General features: G+C 35.3%; 2 protein-coding genes across 3 annotated transcripts; both read left to right on the top strand.

Annotated features, from left to right (window-relative positions):
* The first annotated feature begins 372 nt into the window (after window positions 1-372).
* Window positions 373-5,973, top strand: LOC133817133 (cytosolic Fe-S cluster assembly factor NBP35). The gene is made up of 5 exons (XM_062249542.1): window positions 373-538; window positions 1,405-1,467; window positions 2,405-2,477; window positions 2,592-2,693; window positions 4,868-5,973. The coding sequence occupies exons 3-5, from the start codon at window positions 2,432-2,434 to the stop codon at window positions 5,797-5,799; spliced, it is 1,080 nt and encodes a 359-aa protein (XP_062105526.1). The 5' UTR covers window positions 373-538; window positions 1,405-1,467; window positions 2,405-2,431; the 3' UTR covers window positions 5,800-5,973.
* Window positions 5,974-6,435: 462 nt separating this feature from the next.
* On the top strand, window positions 6,436-9,034 carry LOC133817132 (trihelix transcription factor GT-4-like). 2 transcript variants are annotated; one of them, XM_062249541.1, is made up of 5 exons: window positions 6,436-7,311; window positions 7,423-7,461; window positions 7,648-7,773; window positions 8,191-8,418; window positions 8,542-9,034. In XM_062249541.1, exons 1-5 carry the CDS (start codon window positions 6,633-6,635, stop codon window positions 8,748-8,750), a joined length of 1,281 nt encoding a protein of 426 aa, XP_062105525.1. In that variant the 5' UTR covers window positions 6,436-6,632; the 3' UTR covers window positions 8,751-9,034. The 2 variants fall into 2 exon arrangements, with proteins under 2 accessions (XP_062105525.1, XP_062105524.1); XM_062249540.1 differs by having other exon boundaries at window positions 6,438-7,311; window positions 7,642-7,773.
* The last annotated feature ends 9,092 nt before the right edge of the window (window positions 9,035-18,126 follow it).

Genomic DNA, 18,126 nt, shown 5'->3' with positions numbered 1-18,126 from the left:
TGCTTAAAAACTATGTTGTTATATTCAAATTTTTTTTCTTCATCAAAATTGAGTTTATGGTTTTATTTTAATCATTTTATAGAACATAAGGTCCAAAAAGTAATTTGTCAAAATACAAAGTCCAAACAAATAATTGGACAAAATACACAGTCCAATAAATATAAACCCTTAATTTAATGAATTCTAAAAGGAGAAATTGTGTTTAAAAAAAGTGCATGCAGAGCACTATTTTATTTATGTAATTTTAAAATTAATATATTAAAATATAATTTAATGCAATAGTTTTTTAATAATAAAAAATATTTAAAAGAGTTTGATACTGTAACTAGGTTGACAATATAAACACACAACCGGATAACTTACTTTATTATATAAACGATTCCACCGCCTTATAACGCTTCTTTTCTTCTCTCCTTTTTCACAGCTCCTTCCGTTGTTTCCCATCTTCGCCCTAGTTCATCGTTCATCGCTCGCTCTGGGCTCACGGTCTGTCAACTCGCTTACTTGGACCACACCACTGTCGAAGAAGGCGGGGCTTGTAAGTTTTGTTTTTTCTGACTATAATTTTTCTTTGATTTTGGTGTATAAAGACTGTTTGTGCTTGGATTTTGAATCAAATTGCAAAGTTTGTACTTGACTCTTGTAAATGGTATAATCTTTGGGAGGAAAAGTAGTAATGGAGTAATTGGTTCTGGTTTGATTGGAGTCTTATATATATATATATTAAATTTATCACATTATTTGGTCTTATACTTATATATAATGTTAGTATTTTATTTGATATAGATATAGATATATTTTCATCGGAAGAAATGAATGTTTAGGAAAATTTTAGTTTGTAGATTGTGGATGTATATTGTTTGATGAAATACCTGATTGAATTTATCCTAAATAATCCACACATCTGAAGTTTTTTCGTGATTATATAACAATTATTTGATTTCGGTATCAGTAGCATTATTTTTGTTTTGTTATGTAAATACATAACGCTCTTAAGGCTGTTTAAAGCGTGATAGTTTCCCTCATTACTATTGTTCATGCTCTGCCATTTGGTGTTTCATGGTCAACAATTTAGAATCTATGATACAATTGCCAAATTTTAAGACGTTTCTCCTGGTACAAAAAGATTTGTAACAAAGAACAAAACTTATCCTTCGTTTGACTTTCCTTGCTACAACTTTGATTATTCATAATTATTTGAATTTCTTTCTTTCTTTGTCTCACTCTCACTTTCCTGTTGGTGCAAATATATGCGTTTTTACATCTGCATTTGCACCATTGCATGTTCATTTGTGGGTTTGGAATTTGTGCACGAGCTAATTACTCTCTTAAATAAATAAAAGCCTTTCTATTTTTTGTAATTTAATGATTTGCTTATTTGGCTCATTCTGAATTGTTCTCCAGGATTCTCATACAACTAGCTGCAAATTGAAGTTGTAACATAGAGCTTTCACCGGTTGAATAGAGGTATAATAACTGCGTTTTTTCTTCTTCTGTTTTTGCTGGGTAAGCACTGACTTGATTTCCATTTCAGCATCTTTTATATTTTCCCTTTGATGAGCATGATATCTGGTCTGGTTAGATTCTCTATTGATTGTGATGCCTCCTGATACGGGTTTTGATGCACGTGCATCTTGTAATGATCACATATGGTAGTTCTAAAGGCAGTTCTTTCATGTGGTCACTGTGTGTTTCATATTGAGTTTATTCGATTCTTACTTTTCTCTTTTAGTCTTGTTTAAGAATTAAGATACAGGAAATGAGAAATTGTATGTTTGTTTTTCATTTGTAACCATTTAGAAGCTTAAAAAGATCCTTTTCTTCAGTTAAATTTGATTGATTGATTTTTCAACTCAAAGTTGCGTATGTATGGCTTAATTTTTGTTGAACTTGTGTTTGGCTGTTTGGTTTGTGTTGAATGGAATAATCACGTGGCATGACTATTACTTTGTTCTAAGTGTTCACAGTGTAGTATATTCTTTGAACGCTGAAACTAGAAACTAATGGTACAAGGAGTTGAGTGTGAAAAGAGAAGATAATAAAAAATAGGAAGTTAGGGAGGAATAATATTTTCTTATGGTGTTTTATAATACCATTAATATTTTCTGAAAATTAGGCTTGCTTTCCTTTCTGTTTTTAAAAAGATTTATAAAGCTTATGACTTGAGCTAAAATTATTTGAGAAGGTTGAAGATTTTTGTTTGCTTTTTTATTAAACCACTGAATTCCCACAAATGAGATTTTGTATTTTTTATTTTTGAAAATTTAAGTATTGATATTAGAAAGAAAAAAAAACTATGTAGAAAATTTTGGAATAAGCTTAGAAAAATGAAATATGAATGTCAGGAAAGTTTTCTGTTTCACTTAGGAAGCACCTGACTTTGTTAATGTTTGTTTGATTTTAGGTGATACAGGAAGAAAATATAGCAATAATGGCCGCCATGGAGAACGGTCAAGTTCCAGAAAACGCCAATGAACGTAAGCTTTCATTCTTTTCCATTGTTAAGAAGTAGCGTCCACATATGGGATCTCTTGCCTTTTGTTTTATATTTTGTCTATTTTTATCTACTTATGTATTTGTGGGATATCCAGATTGCCCAGGTACTCAGTCAGACTCTGCTGGAAAATCTGATGCTTGCCAAGGCTGTCCTAATCAAGAAGTTTGCGCTACTGCTCCCAAAGGCCCTGATCCAGGTTTCTTTCTATCTTATTTGTATTTTTTTCTTTTTTACTTTGATTTAGGCGCACATGAATTCAGTTTATTGTTTTACTTTGTTCTGTGGCTCCTTGTTGAACATTTTATAGATATGTGTGTTTTAATTGGTTATTAGATGGCATTTGGTTCAGTAGAATAAAATTAAAATGGTAATAGAAGCATGGGTTGGATGGAATGACAATTCTTCTACAGTGCCATTCCATTGTTTGGTTTGTCAATAAAACAATGGAATCATAATTAATGGAATAAGAATAACAATTCCATTATTCATTGGAAACCTCATTCCAACCCTCCATTGTTGGAAACCTTTCTCCATTCCTAAATTAAATCAAAATTTAAAATGAAACTACAGTCTCACACTTCTACTTTTATTTTTTTTAAATAAATTGTTTATAAAGTATGGTTGTTCAAGAATTTTCGCAAATCGTCCAAACTGAAAAACCCACCAAACCAAACCGAATAAACGAAAATTCAAACCACCCAATCTAATCCAACTCACCCGAATAAACCATTTTTTTTTATACATATATATTATATAATATTACATAAATTATCTTTTTTAAAAATAAAAAGGATGAAACCCTATATTTTTTACAATGAATTTAGAATATAATATTTTTAAGCTTGAAAGATGTATACTATATTTTTAGTTTTTTAGTTTATTAGGTTTGATTATTTGAAAACTAAATAAAATAAAATAAATATTGAAGATCGGATTAAATGGTTTAATCCAACCAAAATCCCAAAATCATTGGGCTGATTAAACTTTTTTTTTCTTATTTGGGTGTGTTATATTTAGATGTTTGCAACCTAATATTTCCATTGAGTTACTTAAAATGTGCTATAACCCGGCCAAACCAACCAATGTATAGCCCTAAAAGTAGGGATTTTTTGTCAATACAACACTAATTCCATTCTATTCCTATATCTAACCAAACAAAATAATTTTGATTCTAGTGTTGATTCCAAAGCGTCAGCAAACAACATAATATTATTCTCATTACTATTCTTATTTTATTCAATTACTATTCTCAAGTGATGTATGGTAATGAGAATAGCAATAGCAATGAAATGGAATAAGAATAGTAATGAGAATAATATTCAGTTTGATTTATTCTTGGAATGAACATTGTAATCAGAACTACTTTAAATCATGAGAATAGAATGGAAAAAATATTATATTACAAAAATATCCATACTCTCTTTTGGTTAGGAGCGAAGTTTTATTTTTATAGCACGTTTGGCAGGCATGAGTGGATTTTGGAAATGGAATAACCATACCTGCACAAGTACAATTCTATTGTTTGGTTTGTTTTTTAAACAAGTGAAATAGTTTCCTAATGGAATTAATTCCATTATTTAGTGGAATAAGAATTTTTATTATCCCTAATTTACTTTGTTAAGTTAGATGTGAAGAGTAAGATAGTAATTTTATTTTATTTTAAAGAAACTTCAGGAATGGAAAAGTGTTTCAAGTTTCCTCTAAATGATGGAATTCTTATTCCATTGGAAAAGTGTTTCAGTTGTTTAAAAAGCAAATTAAACAAAACAATGGAATTGTAGATGGCTATTTCAATGGATTGATCAACTTGCCTGATGGAGACTGGACTTCTTTAGATTAAAAAACCCGCTTAGTAACCTTTTCACACTCATTTACTGGCTGTTCTTATTTATGATTATGCAGTCGCAGGCATTCCTAGTCAAACTTACTGGCTTGGGGTCCTGGGGCATTACTTGTGCATGATTCTATTCTTAAGTTCATTCATGTCTACCAAACATGCTATTAATTCTTCTTATATGTGCCATTTGCTTAATTGATTCTATTATCACTTAAGTCATCGACATAGTGGGTGTTGTACAGATAAATATATCCACGACATTGTTAATTAATAGCTGAGCTGTAAAGGGGTTCATAATTTTCTATTTGGTCTAACCTGGCCATGCCATGGCTCAAGGCCGAGAAAAGATGTTTGGTATGCTGTTATGTATGAAAGTAATTGTGGTGTTTGCCGTTGCTGGTGCAAATTTGAAGCATGAAAGCCTATTGTTGTGCCCTGCTAACTTGAGCTACTTAATGTTTGTGCTTGAAGTTGTTCTAACATAATTTTGATGTGATTTTTTATTTTACTGATTTGTTGATATGTATCTGCAGACCTGGTTGGAATTGCAGAAAGAATGGCCACCGTAAAGCACAAAATACTGGTTTTATCAGGGAAGGGTGGAGTTGGCAAGAGCACATTCTCTGCTCAACTATCGTTTGCTCTTGCAGCTATGGACTTCCAAGTGGGGCTTCTGGACATTGATATTTGTGGTCCAAGCATCCCAAAGATGCTTGGCCTAGAAGGTCAAGAAATCCACCAGAGCAACCTAGGCTGGTCTCCTGTTTATGTCGAGTCCAATCTTGGAGTAATGTCAATTGGTTTCATGCTTCCTAATCCTGATGATGCTGTTATATGGAGAGGCCCACGTAAAAATTCTCTCATCAAGCAATTTCTGAAGGACGTTTACTGGGGCGAGCTCGATTTTCTGGTGGTCGATGCACCTCCTGGTACCTCAGACGAGCACATTTCAATCACCCAATACCTCAACGCCACTGGAATAGACGGTGCAATCATAGTCACTACTCCACAGCAAGTCTCCCTAATAGACGTACGCAAAGAAGTCAGCTTTTGCAAGAAAGTTGGGATTGAAGTTCTTGGGGTTGTCGAGAACATGAGCGGTTTGTCCCAACCACTAATGGATTTCAAGTTTCTGAGGGTAACACCGACGGGCGAGGAAAGAGATGTCACAGAGTGGGCTAGAGAGTATGTGAAAGAGAAAGCTCCCGAATTGTTAGATGTGATAGCTTTGAGTGAAGTTTTTGATAGCAGCAGTGGTGGTGCCTTGAGAATGTGTACGGAAATGGGAGTTCCATTTTTGGGGAAAGTACCATTAGACCCCCAGCTATGCAAAGCAGCCGAAGAAGGTAGATCATGCTTCATTGGGGAGAAGCTTGGTATGGGTGCTCCAGCATTGAAGAAGATTATAGATAAAATAATGGAGAATAAAGGGTTATCTAACATGGTAATTGATAGTGTTGAATAAAAGCTTCACCAAAAAGGGATCAAATTTTGTGCTTTGGCATTTTGTATTTTCCCTTTTCTCTATATATGAATTAGTAAACACTGATGTTTAAACAGCTTATTATACTTTATTAGTTACTGTCTGGTTGAGAGTAATTTAAAACAAAGAAATGGGATTTTTTTTTTTGGGGCCAAAGTAGTAGAAAAAGCAGTCATTTTAATGAGAGAATAAAATAAAAATGGATATTTCTTTTTTCTTTTTATTCTTGTCTTTCCAACCAATTCCTTTGCATTAATAAGTTTTCAGCTATAGAAGAATATTCATTAGAAAGTGTACAAATTATTAGGCAAACATATCATCATAATCAAAATCAACTTATGACTAAGTGAAGTTATTATACTCTTGTTTGTTATCTAAGTTAACTTTTGACTCTTTTGGATTAAATATGGTAAATAGAACCCCCAATTTGAGTAGGTACGAGAATAAATAAATAAATTTAGATACAAAAATGGCATATAATATAATTTCAACAAAGTGAATGGTTGAGGATTTGAATTTAAACAAACAAACAAACAAAACAATCATTAAATTTAAACCAAACCCAAAAACACGTGTTCAAATTCTATTGACAATTTTTAAAGGCTCATTCTCTTCTCGGCCACACACAAACATTCCCCCCCATAGTCCTTTCGAAGTCTCATTCTTCTTTCTTTCTTCTCCATTCCATTTCCTTCGCAGACACTCTCTATACTATACGCTCTCTCTTTCTCTGCAACGACAAAGCTTGTTATCCACTACAATCGCATGTAAATTCTTCCGATACAACCACGGCTCCAGACCAATCAGTTTTCGATATGTACCTCTCTTCGGAGAAGACTCGTTCGGTTGACTTCTACAAGGAAGGAGGTGGAGGTGGAGGTGGCGGTGGCGGTGGCGGTGGTGTTGGTGTTAGTGTTGGTGTTGGTGTTGGTGTTGGTGGCGGTGGAGAAGAAGAAGAATCAGATAGGGATATGATGATGGAGGTTGTGACCAATGGTGTCTTGCCTTCTCACCCGAGGAACCAGCTCCAACTCCAGCAACAGCAGCAGCAGCAGATGATTCTCGGGGAGAATAGTAGCGGAGGAGAAGAGCACGAGGTTAAAGCCCCTAAGAAGAGAGCGGAGACTTGGGTCCAGGAAGAGACTCGAAGCTTAATTGGGTTTCGAAGAGAGGTTGATGGGCTTTTCAATACTTCGAAATCGAATAAGCACTTGTGGGAACAGATCTCCGCTAAGATGAGGGAAAAGGGTTTCGATCGTTCCCCCACTATGTGTACGGATAAATGGAGGAACTTGCTTAAGGAGTTCAAGAAGGCTCGGCATCAAGTCAAAGTGGGTAGTAGGTCGGCCAAGATGTCGTATTATGAGGATCTTGAGGAGCTGCTTAGGGATAGGAACAAGAACAGTTCTTCTACTACCACTGTTTCTACGGCTGCTTACAAGAGTCACACTCCTCCTCCGAAAGTTGATTCCTTCATTCATTTCTCTGATAAGGGTGAGAAAAACAGTGTTTTGTTTTCTACTTTAAATCAGTGGAAATCACAGTAAAGTGTTGGAAATTTTGTGGGTTTTGTTCTTATTTGAGAATGAATAATGTTTTTGACAGGTCTTGAGGATGCCAGCATACCTTTTGGACCAATTGGAGGTATTTCATTTCATTTCATTTCCATTTTCTATAGAATGACATGTTGTGTTTGGTGTAACTCTCTCTGGATTTTTGTAACCTACAAGTGGTTTGGTTATACGCTTTGTTACCATTTTAAGCTTTTTCTGAGAATTCTTTAGAGATAATTTAGGAATGAATTCGATATCTGCCGCATTTCAGCTACAGACCGATCAGCAGTCAATTTGGAAAGGCGGCTGGATCATGAAGGTGATCCTCTTGCTATCACCGCTGCTGATGCAGTTGTAGCCAGTGGAGTTCCACCTTGGAATTGGAGAGAGGCCCCTGGTAATGGTAAGACGGTCCAACTTGATCTTTTGGTTTTTTCCCCCTTGAAATATTGGTTTTGGTATTTCAAATACACCATCATGGATGAGATATCTTATTTAATAGTCATTGGAGTTTGTTAGTGTCATGTCTGCATTCTGTTGAATCTGTTTTTTTTTATTATATTGTGGAACATGCTACATCATAGAAACAATTTTGGTTAAAATAGAGAGGTTGTTGTTGCACAAGAAGTGCTCAATAAGGAATAATTTTGAGTGCCCATTGGTTAAATCTTTGTTAACTTCTTTTTATATTACATAAATTGAACTGTTAACAATCAGCCCCTGCTCCCTTGAATGATGATACTTTAGCCTTCTCTTGAGTCTCTCTTGCTTGAGGATTTAAATATAACATACACATTGAACTTGTTAATGGAGTTTTCAGGAGCAGAGAATCCACCTTCATTTTGTGGAAGAATCATAACAGTCAAGTTGGGAGAATATAGCAGAAGGATTGGTATCGATGGAAGTGCGGAGGCAATAAAGGAAGCAATCAAATCCGCATTCAGAATAAGAACAAAGCGTGCATTTTGGCTTGAGGATGAAGATCAGGTGGTCCGGAGTCTTGATAGGGATATGCCTCTGGGAAATTATACTCTGCATCTTGATGAAGGTTTCTTTTCTTTACCTTCTATCTTTCTGGGGTAGAATCTGGTGAAAAACAACAAGCTTTGTTAACAACATGAATGATGGAACTGGAACACATATATGAACCTCTCCTGATTTGTTATGGCAGGAATTACTATTAAATTTTACGATGAGTCAAACCGTGGAGTGGTTCGTGACGAAGCAATATCGTTTTATACTGAGGATGATTTCCGTGATTTCCTAACTCGCCGTGGGTTGACTGGTTTAAGAGAATTAAGTGGCTACAGGTGCATTGATTGCTTGGATGATCTTCAATCTGGTGGAATGTATCAAGGGGTCAGACTTCTTGTGGATTAGGCTCTTTTTTTACAATTTTCACCTTATGTTTCTTGGTTGGTTTCTTGGAGATAAATGCCAGTTTTCTAACCTTGAAACCACATTCCCTTACACTGTAAACTTTTGTCCATCTCTTAATTGTCAGTACACTCCTCTACGAGTTTTAGATGGCATTAGTGCTTGCATAATTTTAAACTCTGTTATGTTAACATTGTAAAGATGTATTTTGTATATTCTAATGTATGCCTACTACTGTTCTAATGAATTGAAAAATGTCAATTGGCCTTTACCAATTATATTTGCTATATCTGTGAGCACTTATTATTTTCTTTCTTTATCTTTTTGGGCTTTTTGAAGATTAAAAAAAAAAGCGGTTACAGTCAAAGAGAAATCCTTGGCTAAGTTGTTTATTAGTTCTTCCCATTAATCGCTAACAAACATTATTTGTTTACCATTTCTTTCTTTTGACTTTTTATTTCTCCAGTCCATAAGAATAAGGAAAATGAAAATAAAAACTTGTTCTTTTTCCCTTTTTGAAGAACTTTACCTTTTCCATGCCACTTATCTCGTGAAGAAATGGAGAATCATGAGTTCATCAAGGCTTTCTTTGTTGAAATCAACGGCAGCTAGACCATACAAGGCTTTTTTTTTTATATATATATATATATATAACGACGTTATATATAATCAAGTCTTTTCAATATATGGTTCATAACCTCATACAAAATCACTCCACATATTGACTTCTTAGGGTGGTGGCGCAAAAAAGGTTATCATTTCTGCTCCTAGTAAGAATGCTCCTATGTTTGATTCAATATCTTGCTCCTTTAGCAAAGGTAGTCTCAAAGACTAACTTATCTGTACTTGTATATGAACTGTATAATTTTCTTTTCAAGGCAAAAAAGAAAGTGACTTTAACTTTTATCTGCATAGGTTACTTATTCATGACAGATTTGGTATTGTTGAAGGTCTTATGACAGAGTGTTGATGCAGCAACTCAAAAGACTGTTGATGGTTCATCATGGAAGGACTGGAGAGGTGGTAGAGCTGCTTCTTTCAAAATCATACCGAGCAGTACTGGAGCCGCTAAGGTATCAAATCCAACCCTCGCATATGGAACACTGATAAAACAGTCTCCTTTCATTTGCCGTTTACCTCACTGTGAGGCGTGAGGCTTGAGAAGAAGGACACTTGTGAAGATATCAAGGCCGCTATCAAGTGAGCATTGCAACATACAAGGGATTGAAACTGTGCACTACTTTTTCCAGTGTTGTTTTTATGCATTACTATTGTTGCAGGGAGGAATCTGAAGGCAAACTGAAGGGACTTCTATGGTTTCAACTGATTTTCTAGGTGGCAGCAGGCGCGAACGGGCAATGACTGCCTGCCATGCTAGGATAGCTGGCTGCTGTTGAATCTCTTGTACTGATCAAAACTTATGTTGATGCCTTTGTAGGAATTTTCTTTGAATGACAATTTTGTGAAGCTTGTGTTTTGGTATGATAATGAGTGGGAATACAGGTAATATAAATATGTATATAAATATTTATATATATATATATATATTATGTTTTGGTGTACTTGTTCACAATCTTGTGTGCATTAGTATTGAATTGTTTTCACTTTGGCTTTGGTTTTATTGACTTGATCCAACACATTGCCACTTCTCAACGAGCAGCAGCAGCCATTTCCCGACCTTTGTTTGGAAGACTATACTTTACATTAAAAGCTTATATTTGCAACATAAAAGTGGTTATGCATTTGACATAATTGTCCTATTTTTTCTTAATCTTAAAAGAAGACTAACCCTTCCTATTTTTAATGATACATTGTGGTTCTTCTTTCACTAATATTCTAATAATTTCATAATTTTCTAGTAGTTCGCGCAAACATACAAAAATTCATTATTTCTATCATCTGCGTTTGTTTTTCAGATCTCTATTCTGTATAAAGCAAAACAAAACTCCATTTTTTTGTATGTATTGATAGAAAAAAATGCCAAAAGTGTGATAGTTGGTTATCAATGCATTGTTTCACCAAACTAGAATGAGCTAACTACTATGACTCATGTGAGTTTAATGTTATTTTATATTAGTAGAACAAAATAAAAATTCATTAAATCACAAAATCCCATTGCAGTAGTTTGTCATGTTTGAATTTAAAAAGGTTATTAAAGAAACAAATAATAAAAGGTTTATATCTTTTTGAATCCTGTGTTTTGTCTCATTACTTGTTTAGACTATATGTTTTGACAAATTATTTTTTGGACCTTATGTTTTGTAAAATGGTTAAAATAGAACCCTAAACTCAATTTTGATAAAGAAAAAATTAAATATAGCAACACAGTTTTTAAGCAGAATGATTTTATTTTTGTCCTAAATTGTTAGTTTAGTAAATTATTTGTGATTTTAGTTGAGAAATCATTGACCAAAATCGGGTTTAGGGTTCTATTTCAACTATTTTACAAAACATAGGGTCCAAAAAATAATTTGTCAAAACACAGAGTCCAAATAAGTAATGAGATAAAACACAGAGTCTAAAAAAAGTATAATCCCAATAATAAATAAAAACTGTAGTTTGCAAGAACTTTTTTTTAAAAAAAAAAATACAAATGTAAATTGCCCTAATAAAAATATAGTTATTTATTGTTAACGATATAAAAATATGACACATGCAAGTGAAATTGGGAAGAATATATAAAGGGAACAAAGATCCGTGAACGAATCCTCAAGAGCATTGTTGTGATACAATAGAAAAGTTGTTGACTAAATGAATAGTATATACACGACGAGTAGAAACGCATTTGTTTCTAATAATTATTTCTAATATTTATCAATTGATTTTCTCTGTTTGCAAAAGTTATATAATTTGGTACTTTCTCTGTGTTTACATTTTTAATATTCTAAGATTATCCCTCATTTGAGTGATTTATTTATTTTTCAATCATTTTATTATTTTTAAATAATTTAAATATATTTTTTAAAATTCATAAAATAAATAAGTGTTTAATTAAAACTATAAAATAATTTTAAAAATAATTTTAATTAATTAAAAAAATTGGGATTACAAAATTAAAAAACTAATTAAAATCTTATTAATTAACTTTAAATAAACATAAGTTTTAATTTAATTAATGAAAAAAAAATTCTTATTTCACCCAATTTCCCCCACACCATCTCAGTTCCCCACTCTCCTAATCTCACTCTAATTTTAGTGATTTTTTTAATGATTTAAATATATTATCAGAATTAATAAAATAAAATAAATATTTAATTAAAAAATTTAAATAACTTTCATAAGTAAAATTATTTTTTAAATAAATTTAATTAATTAAAAAATTTGGAATTAAAATACTATTAATTAACTTTAAAAAAACATATATTCCACTCAATTTCATTATCACCATCTCAATTCTCCACCCTCCCAATTTCACCCACGTTTTTTGTTTCGAAGTTAGATTGATTTGTTAATTAAATTAAAATTTAAGTTTATTTAATGTTAATTAATAAGATTTTAATTTATTTTTTAATTTTTAATTAATCAAAATTATTTTGTTTATTAAAATTATTTTAAAGTTTTAATTAAACATTTATTTTATTTTATGAATTCTGAAAATACAATCAATTTAAAAATATTAAAACAATTAAAATAAAATAAACCATTAAAATAGGAGTAATATGGGAATATTAAAAATTTAAATGCACTGAGGGTATGAAATTATGTAGTTTTTGTAAACAGAGGGTATCGATTGTGTTACACCAAAATTTCGAGAATAAATAAATGGCCTCGAAATGTAGGCTCGAAAAGAACAAATGTTAGCAGTACCCTTATACAAATTGTCAAGTGGTGACGGATCTATTATTAGCACTTGAGCACGAGTCGCATTGTTCAAGCCTGAGTTGTAGGCTCGAAGTCACCAACCTTCTCCAAGGGACGAGTTCGACAAAATCACTGGATGAGGAGGAGGCTATAACTGGACTGATGAGCTCGAAGCCGGGTCAATCTCGAAAGTGTGTCAACGCAACGATCGAGCTCAATGACGTGTCTGGTACGCGAAAAGACTGTTAGGAAATCTCTATTTCATAGGGATTCATTATTATCATATATTAAATCTCTATTGTCATGGGATATTATGTAATTAATGCATTTATTGTCTTTATTTCAAATTTATTTGATTGATTGTAACTTCCCTGAATTAGAGGAAGATATTCTCATTGCCAGGTCTATAAATAACCTGGAGTAATTCATTTGTAGACACACGCAAATTGTACTAGAGAATACTCTGCCAAATTGCTTTCCTATAAAGCTTTGAGAGAGTAGTGAGAATAATAGTGACTCGTTGACTAGGCAAATTTTAACTGCTAAACCACGTAAAAAATCTCTGAATCTTTCTACTTTTTCTATATTTTTGTTTAGTGCTCTTCATATTTAAGTTGACGAAAAACTGCATCAACAAATTAATATTTATTAGAAACAGAGGGTATCAAGTTTGTATTTCGATAAAATACATGATACCAAATGAGCATTTATCCTTATTTTTATTTTCTCTCATCCACATAACATTTGGCACTATGAGGCAACGTTGCCATTGTCAGTCAACATCTTTAGCATCAAAATCCTCTTCAGTAGACTTGGCAATGCCACATTGGCATATGATCTGATAAAATTTGGTCAAGCCACTTTTGTAGCTACAGCATTAAAAGCATCTCCAATGTTAGCAACAACATTGGTTGCCAAAAGTATAAAACTCATCTTAATTTAAAATATTTTTTTTATCTCCCATCCACATTACTGTAATGCCCCGAAATCTCTAATGCGGTTTAATGGCTGGATTAGTAGGCCGGGAGGGCCATAATTATTTACTTATGCCATTAAATGATTATATGCATGTTTATGTGAATTATATTATAATATGATGTTATATGCATGCATGTGAGTCCACATTTGATTATTATGATATTTTGGTAATTTAGCCGTTAAGGGCATATTTGTGTATTTTGGTGCATATTGTGATTTATGGATGAGATCTCATTATTATGGAGACAGTCCTATGTTGTAAATTAGCGGTTTTGTCATAACGGGGTCAATTATTGAGATATTGGATAATGAGAATGGTTATTTGTCGAAAAATTGGGAGTTATTGAGATCAGGAGGAAATTATGGGAGTTTTGACTATTTTGCCCCCGGGGATGTTTTTGGGACCCCGAGCATTAGGTTTTATTTGAGATTACTTAAGCCTGAAGTAGTTCGTCAGAAAGAACCGTACGTTTAAAAACACTTTTTCTCTCTCCCATTAAACCTTTGTGACCATTCGTGGCAATTTCGAAGAAATCTTGAGTTCTAGGAGTCGGAATCAAGTGAGGATCGAGGCATAGCGATCCTAGGAAAGATTAGAAGCTTCTTGACCAAAGGATTTAACGAGAAACAACCCAATCAAAGGTAATCTAAGCTTTAAGTTTTGAGTTTTTAGAGTTTCTAAGCTTTGAATTGGATTTTGTGAATCGATGAGTTTTTGGTTCGTTTGAGCTTCGGGATTTGATGATTTTGGATCATTGGGATGTTTGAGAACTTTTATTTTTGGATTTGGGGATGTTTAGGTATGTTGTTGGAAGGTTTAAAATGGGGAAAATCGGAGTTATGGCAGGTTTCCAGGTGGGGGCCGCGACCCTGTTCTTGGGCGCTGCGGCTCATGGAGGGTTTTGAGGCCGTTTGGGTGTTTTGATCATGGGAACTCAGTTTTAGGCCTCAGGATCGCTCCTACTACCCGGATTAGTGGGATTCGATGTTCCGGAGGCTAGATCTTGGTTCAGGAACCTTTGTTGTGCATTTTATTGATGGTATCCTATATTTGGTTATGACTAGGTGACTGCTAAAGGACTAAAAATCAGATCGTTCTCAAGGGTCGTTCTTTTATTCATTCTCGCTCGAATCAGAGGTAAGAAAACTGCACCCTGTGTATATGACATGCATGGTTGTTACAGAGGCATGTTGGTTGATAAATGTGGACATTGATTGCATATTAAATGCTTAGCAACTCCTGCTTACTTGTGTATGGCACTGACTATTCAGATTCGGCACTGGTCGCGTATTACTGACCTGAGAGTCAGGAACGGCATAGCGTCATGAACGCGGAGCCGATAAAAGATTAGACCTAATCGACATCATCATTGAATGACTCACATGGGGTATTAATGCTGGACCGACCCTAAGTTCGATGAAAATTATAAGCGTTTGTCTAGTCTATGACTAGTTACTCAGAGCCAAGGCCTAAGGCCTAGGTGACTGTTTGTCACATGGCTAAGGAGCGGAATCCCATGGTTGTGAATCTATGGTCACGCGATAGGTTATGTTGGTGACAAATTCATCAAACACCTATCTTGATAAGCTAGTGAAAGGATCACTTATTTGTAAAGCCCAGGTGACCCTATCGTCACATGGCTTATGGGAACGGAACCCACTTTAGTGACTTCTGCGACAGTCACTCATCTGTTTTGGATTGATAGTCTTGAATGATTATTATGATCATTGTTGATATTATATTAATGCAATATTGTGTTTTCTTGCTGGGCTTTGGCTCATGGGTGCTATGTGGTCCAGGTAAAGGGAAATAGAAGCTCACCCAGCCTTGAGTGGAGAGCTTAGGTGGTGTTGTGTACATATGCGGCCGCTTGACCACCACGGCCATGGAGTTCTCAGAGGAACTAGAGGGTTTACCCTATTTTTGCCGCTTAGGTCGGCGGTTTGTAAATTTAAACAGTAATGACCATTTTGAGTTGTAAATAACTTGTAAATGTTTTGATAGGCCCATGAACAGTTTTATGTTTTAAATAAAATATATCATTTCCTTTTGGTTGGTTTTTCACCTTAACCTGTTAATAACACCTAGAAGCATGTTTTTAACCAAAGAACTCGGGTAGCGAGTGTAATGCCCCAAATTTCCTAATAAGGTTTAGGACCTTGATTAGGAGGCCGGGAGGGTCATAATTGATTTATTATGCTATTTAAATGATAATATGCATGTTTAGGTGTATTAAATATGCATGTAAACCCATTTGTGATTAATTGGGCGATTTTCATATTTTGGCCATTTCGAGCATTTTTGGCATATATGTGAAATAGGCGTGGTGCTTTATTATTGTTTGGTTATGCCAGGGTTACCCAGCACAAGACGATCCTAGGAGGTAAGCTAGTGGGAAAGTCACAACGGGATTTAAGCTTGACTTGGAGTAAGTCAAGGGGTATTTAGAGCATTACCGGGTTATTGGGCAATGGGAATTAATATTTGGTGATAAATTGGGAGTTAGTAAGATCAGGGGGAAATTCTGGAAGTTTTGACTATAATGTCCTCGGGGGTGTTTTCGGGACCCCGAGCACTAGGTTTTATTGGAAGCTACTTAAGCTTGAAGTAACCTTTTAAGAAATAAAAAGAACATTCTGTACGTTCTCTCTCCCTAAAAGTTTCCTTTTCGTCTCCCGATCGCGTTTTTAAAGATAACTTGAGTTCTGGGACTCGGAATCAAGCGAGGATCGAGGCATAGCAATCCTAAGGAGAATTAGAAGCTTATTAGTCGGAGGATTTAGTTGGGAACAACTCAATCGGAGGTAATTCAAGTTTAAGTTTTAAGTTTTTAAGCTTGAATTGGACTTTGTGAATCGTTGAGTTTTTAGTTTGTTTGAGCCTTAGGTTTTGGTGGTTTTGGGCCATTGGGGAGTTTGGGAACTTTGATTTGATGATTTGGGAATGTTTAGACATGTTTTTGGGAGGTTTTAAAAGGTTAAAAACGAAGGAAAATGGCTGCCCCGAAGTTGGGCCGCGGCCCTGTTCTTGGGTGCCGCAGCCCTTGCTCGATGAAGCAGGTGCCCTGTTCTGTTCTTGCTGGGCGCCGCGGCCCTTGCTTGATGAAGCAGGTGCCCTGCTCTGTTCTTGCTGGGCGCCGCGGCCCTTGCTCGATGAAGCAGGTGCCCTGTTCTGTTCTTGCTGGGCGTCGCGGCCCTTGGTGTTGGGCGCCGCAGCGCTTGCTTCAGGTTGTGCTGGGGGCCGCGGCTCAAGGTTCCAGGGTCGCGGCTCAGGCAAGATTTCGAGCCCGTTTGCGTGTTTTAACCCCGGGAACATGGTTTTAGGCCTCGGGATCATTCCTACTACCCGGATTAGTGAGGATTGATGTCTTGGAGGCCAAGTTTTAGTTCAAGGATTGGTTTTAGAACTTGAACTCATTGGGTCACCATTTGTGATTGTGACTAGGTTATCACTAGAGGCTTGGAATCGGTATCGTGCTTGTGGCTCATTTGTTGGTAACCTGTGCTTGGACCGAAGGTAAGAAAACTGCACCCCATATTTGACATGCATGGCTATGTATGATGCATGTTGGATGTTTAAATGTAAACATTGATAGCATAATGAATGCTTAGCATTCTTTCTCATTTGCATATGATTATTACTGAGGCATGCTGGATGATTAAGTGTGATGCATGTGATGCACGAGAAACATGTGATTAGGGCATGCCATGAATGATGGATATGAGATTGGTCAGAGCTTGAGTCTTTATGTTTGTGCATGATCATTATTATGCTCGCAATTGTGAAGTAAGCATGTTGAATGCCTCATCTTTGGATGTGTGACATATGATATATGTTTGGTAGCAATGCTTACTTGTGCATGGTACTGACTCATTAGTCAGAATTGGCAAAGGTGTTAGTATCAACTGTGAAGCTGTGACTCATTAGTCGGGTTCGGCAGTGGTACTGGGCACTGGTCACATAGCGCTGACTCATTAGTCAGGACGGCCTTAGCGTGTTCCACGCAAGCCAACAAAGATTAGATCTAATCGACATCTGCATTGAATGACTCAAATGAGCATTAATGCCGGACTGACCTCAAGTTCAATGAATATTAAAAAGCGCTTGTCTAGCCAAAGGCTAGTCATTTAGAGCCAGGGCCAGCGAGCCCCGTGACTGTTATGTTACATGGCTATGGGCACCAGCCCCACAGTGACGTGCTAGTCAGTCACTCAGTATGGTTAACAGAATTTCAAAGTGATATTCACTCATCTGTTCAGAGCTATAAGCTCTGTATGATCATTTGATCATCATATGCATGGCTTTGGGTGCTGAGCCCTGTAGTGACTTGCTTGTTGGTCACTCAGTATGGTTTACCAGAACCTCAAGTGTCGAAACACTCATCTGATTAGGATTGATTTGATAGTCCTCCAATCAGAAGGGCAGGATTTTTTATCCTGGATACCCCAGCATTGTCTGAATTCGTTTGCATGCTTGATAAAGCTATGCTTGCTAGGCATGCCAGATATGATTTGATATCATGATATGACTGTTTATGAGCATATGAGTTTTTTTGCTGGGCTTCGGCTCACGGGTGCTTTGTGGGCAAAAAGAAGCTGG

The sequence above is a fragment of the Humulus lupulus genome, chromosome 2, assembly GCF_963169125.1.
Source record: "Humulus lupulus chromosome 2, drHumLupu1.1, whole genome shotgun sequence".
Taxonomy (NCBI): domain Eukaryota; kingdom Viridiplantae; phylum Streptophyta; class Magnoliopsida; order Rosales; family Cannabaceae; genus Humulus; species Humulus lupulus.
The sequence above is the reverse complement of the archived record's forward strand: the minus strand, read 5'-3'. Positions and strand labels throughout refer to the sequence as shown.

Excerpts from the sequence above, each read along its gene's own strand:
- LOC133817133 (XM_062249542.1), top strand. The coding sequence starts at position 2,432 with ATGGCCGCCATGGAGAACGGTCAAGTTCCAGAAAACGCCAATGAAC. Across the intron at positions 2,478-2,591 it reads TCCAGAAAACGCCAATGAAC|ATTGCCCAGGTACTCAGTCA; the intron begins GTAAGCTTTCAT and ends TGGGATATCCAG. Across the intron at positions 2,694-4,867 it reads TCCCAAAGGCCCTGATCCAG|ACCTGGTTGGAATTGCAGAA; the intron begins GTTTCTTTCTAT and ends ATGTATCTGCAG.
- LOC133817132 (XM_062249540.1), top strand. The coding sequence starts at position 6,633 with ATGTACCTCTCTTCGGAGAAGACTCGTTCGGTTGACTTCTACAAGGAA. Across the intron at positions 7,774-8,190 it reads GAGAGAGGCCCCTGGTAATG|GAGCAGAGAATCCACCTTCA; the intron begins GTAAGACGGTCC and ends TGGAGTTTTCAG. Across the intron at positions 8,419-8,541 it reads TACTCTGCATCTTGATGAAG|GAATTACTATTAAATTTTAC; the intron begins GTTTCTTTTCTT and ends TTGTTATGGCAG.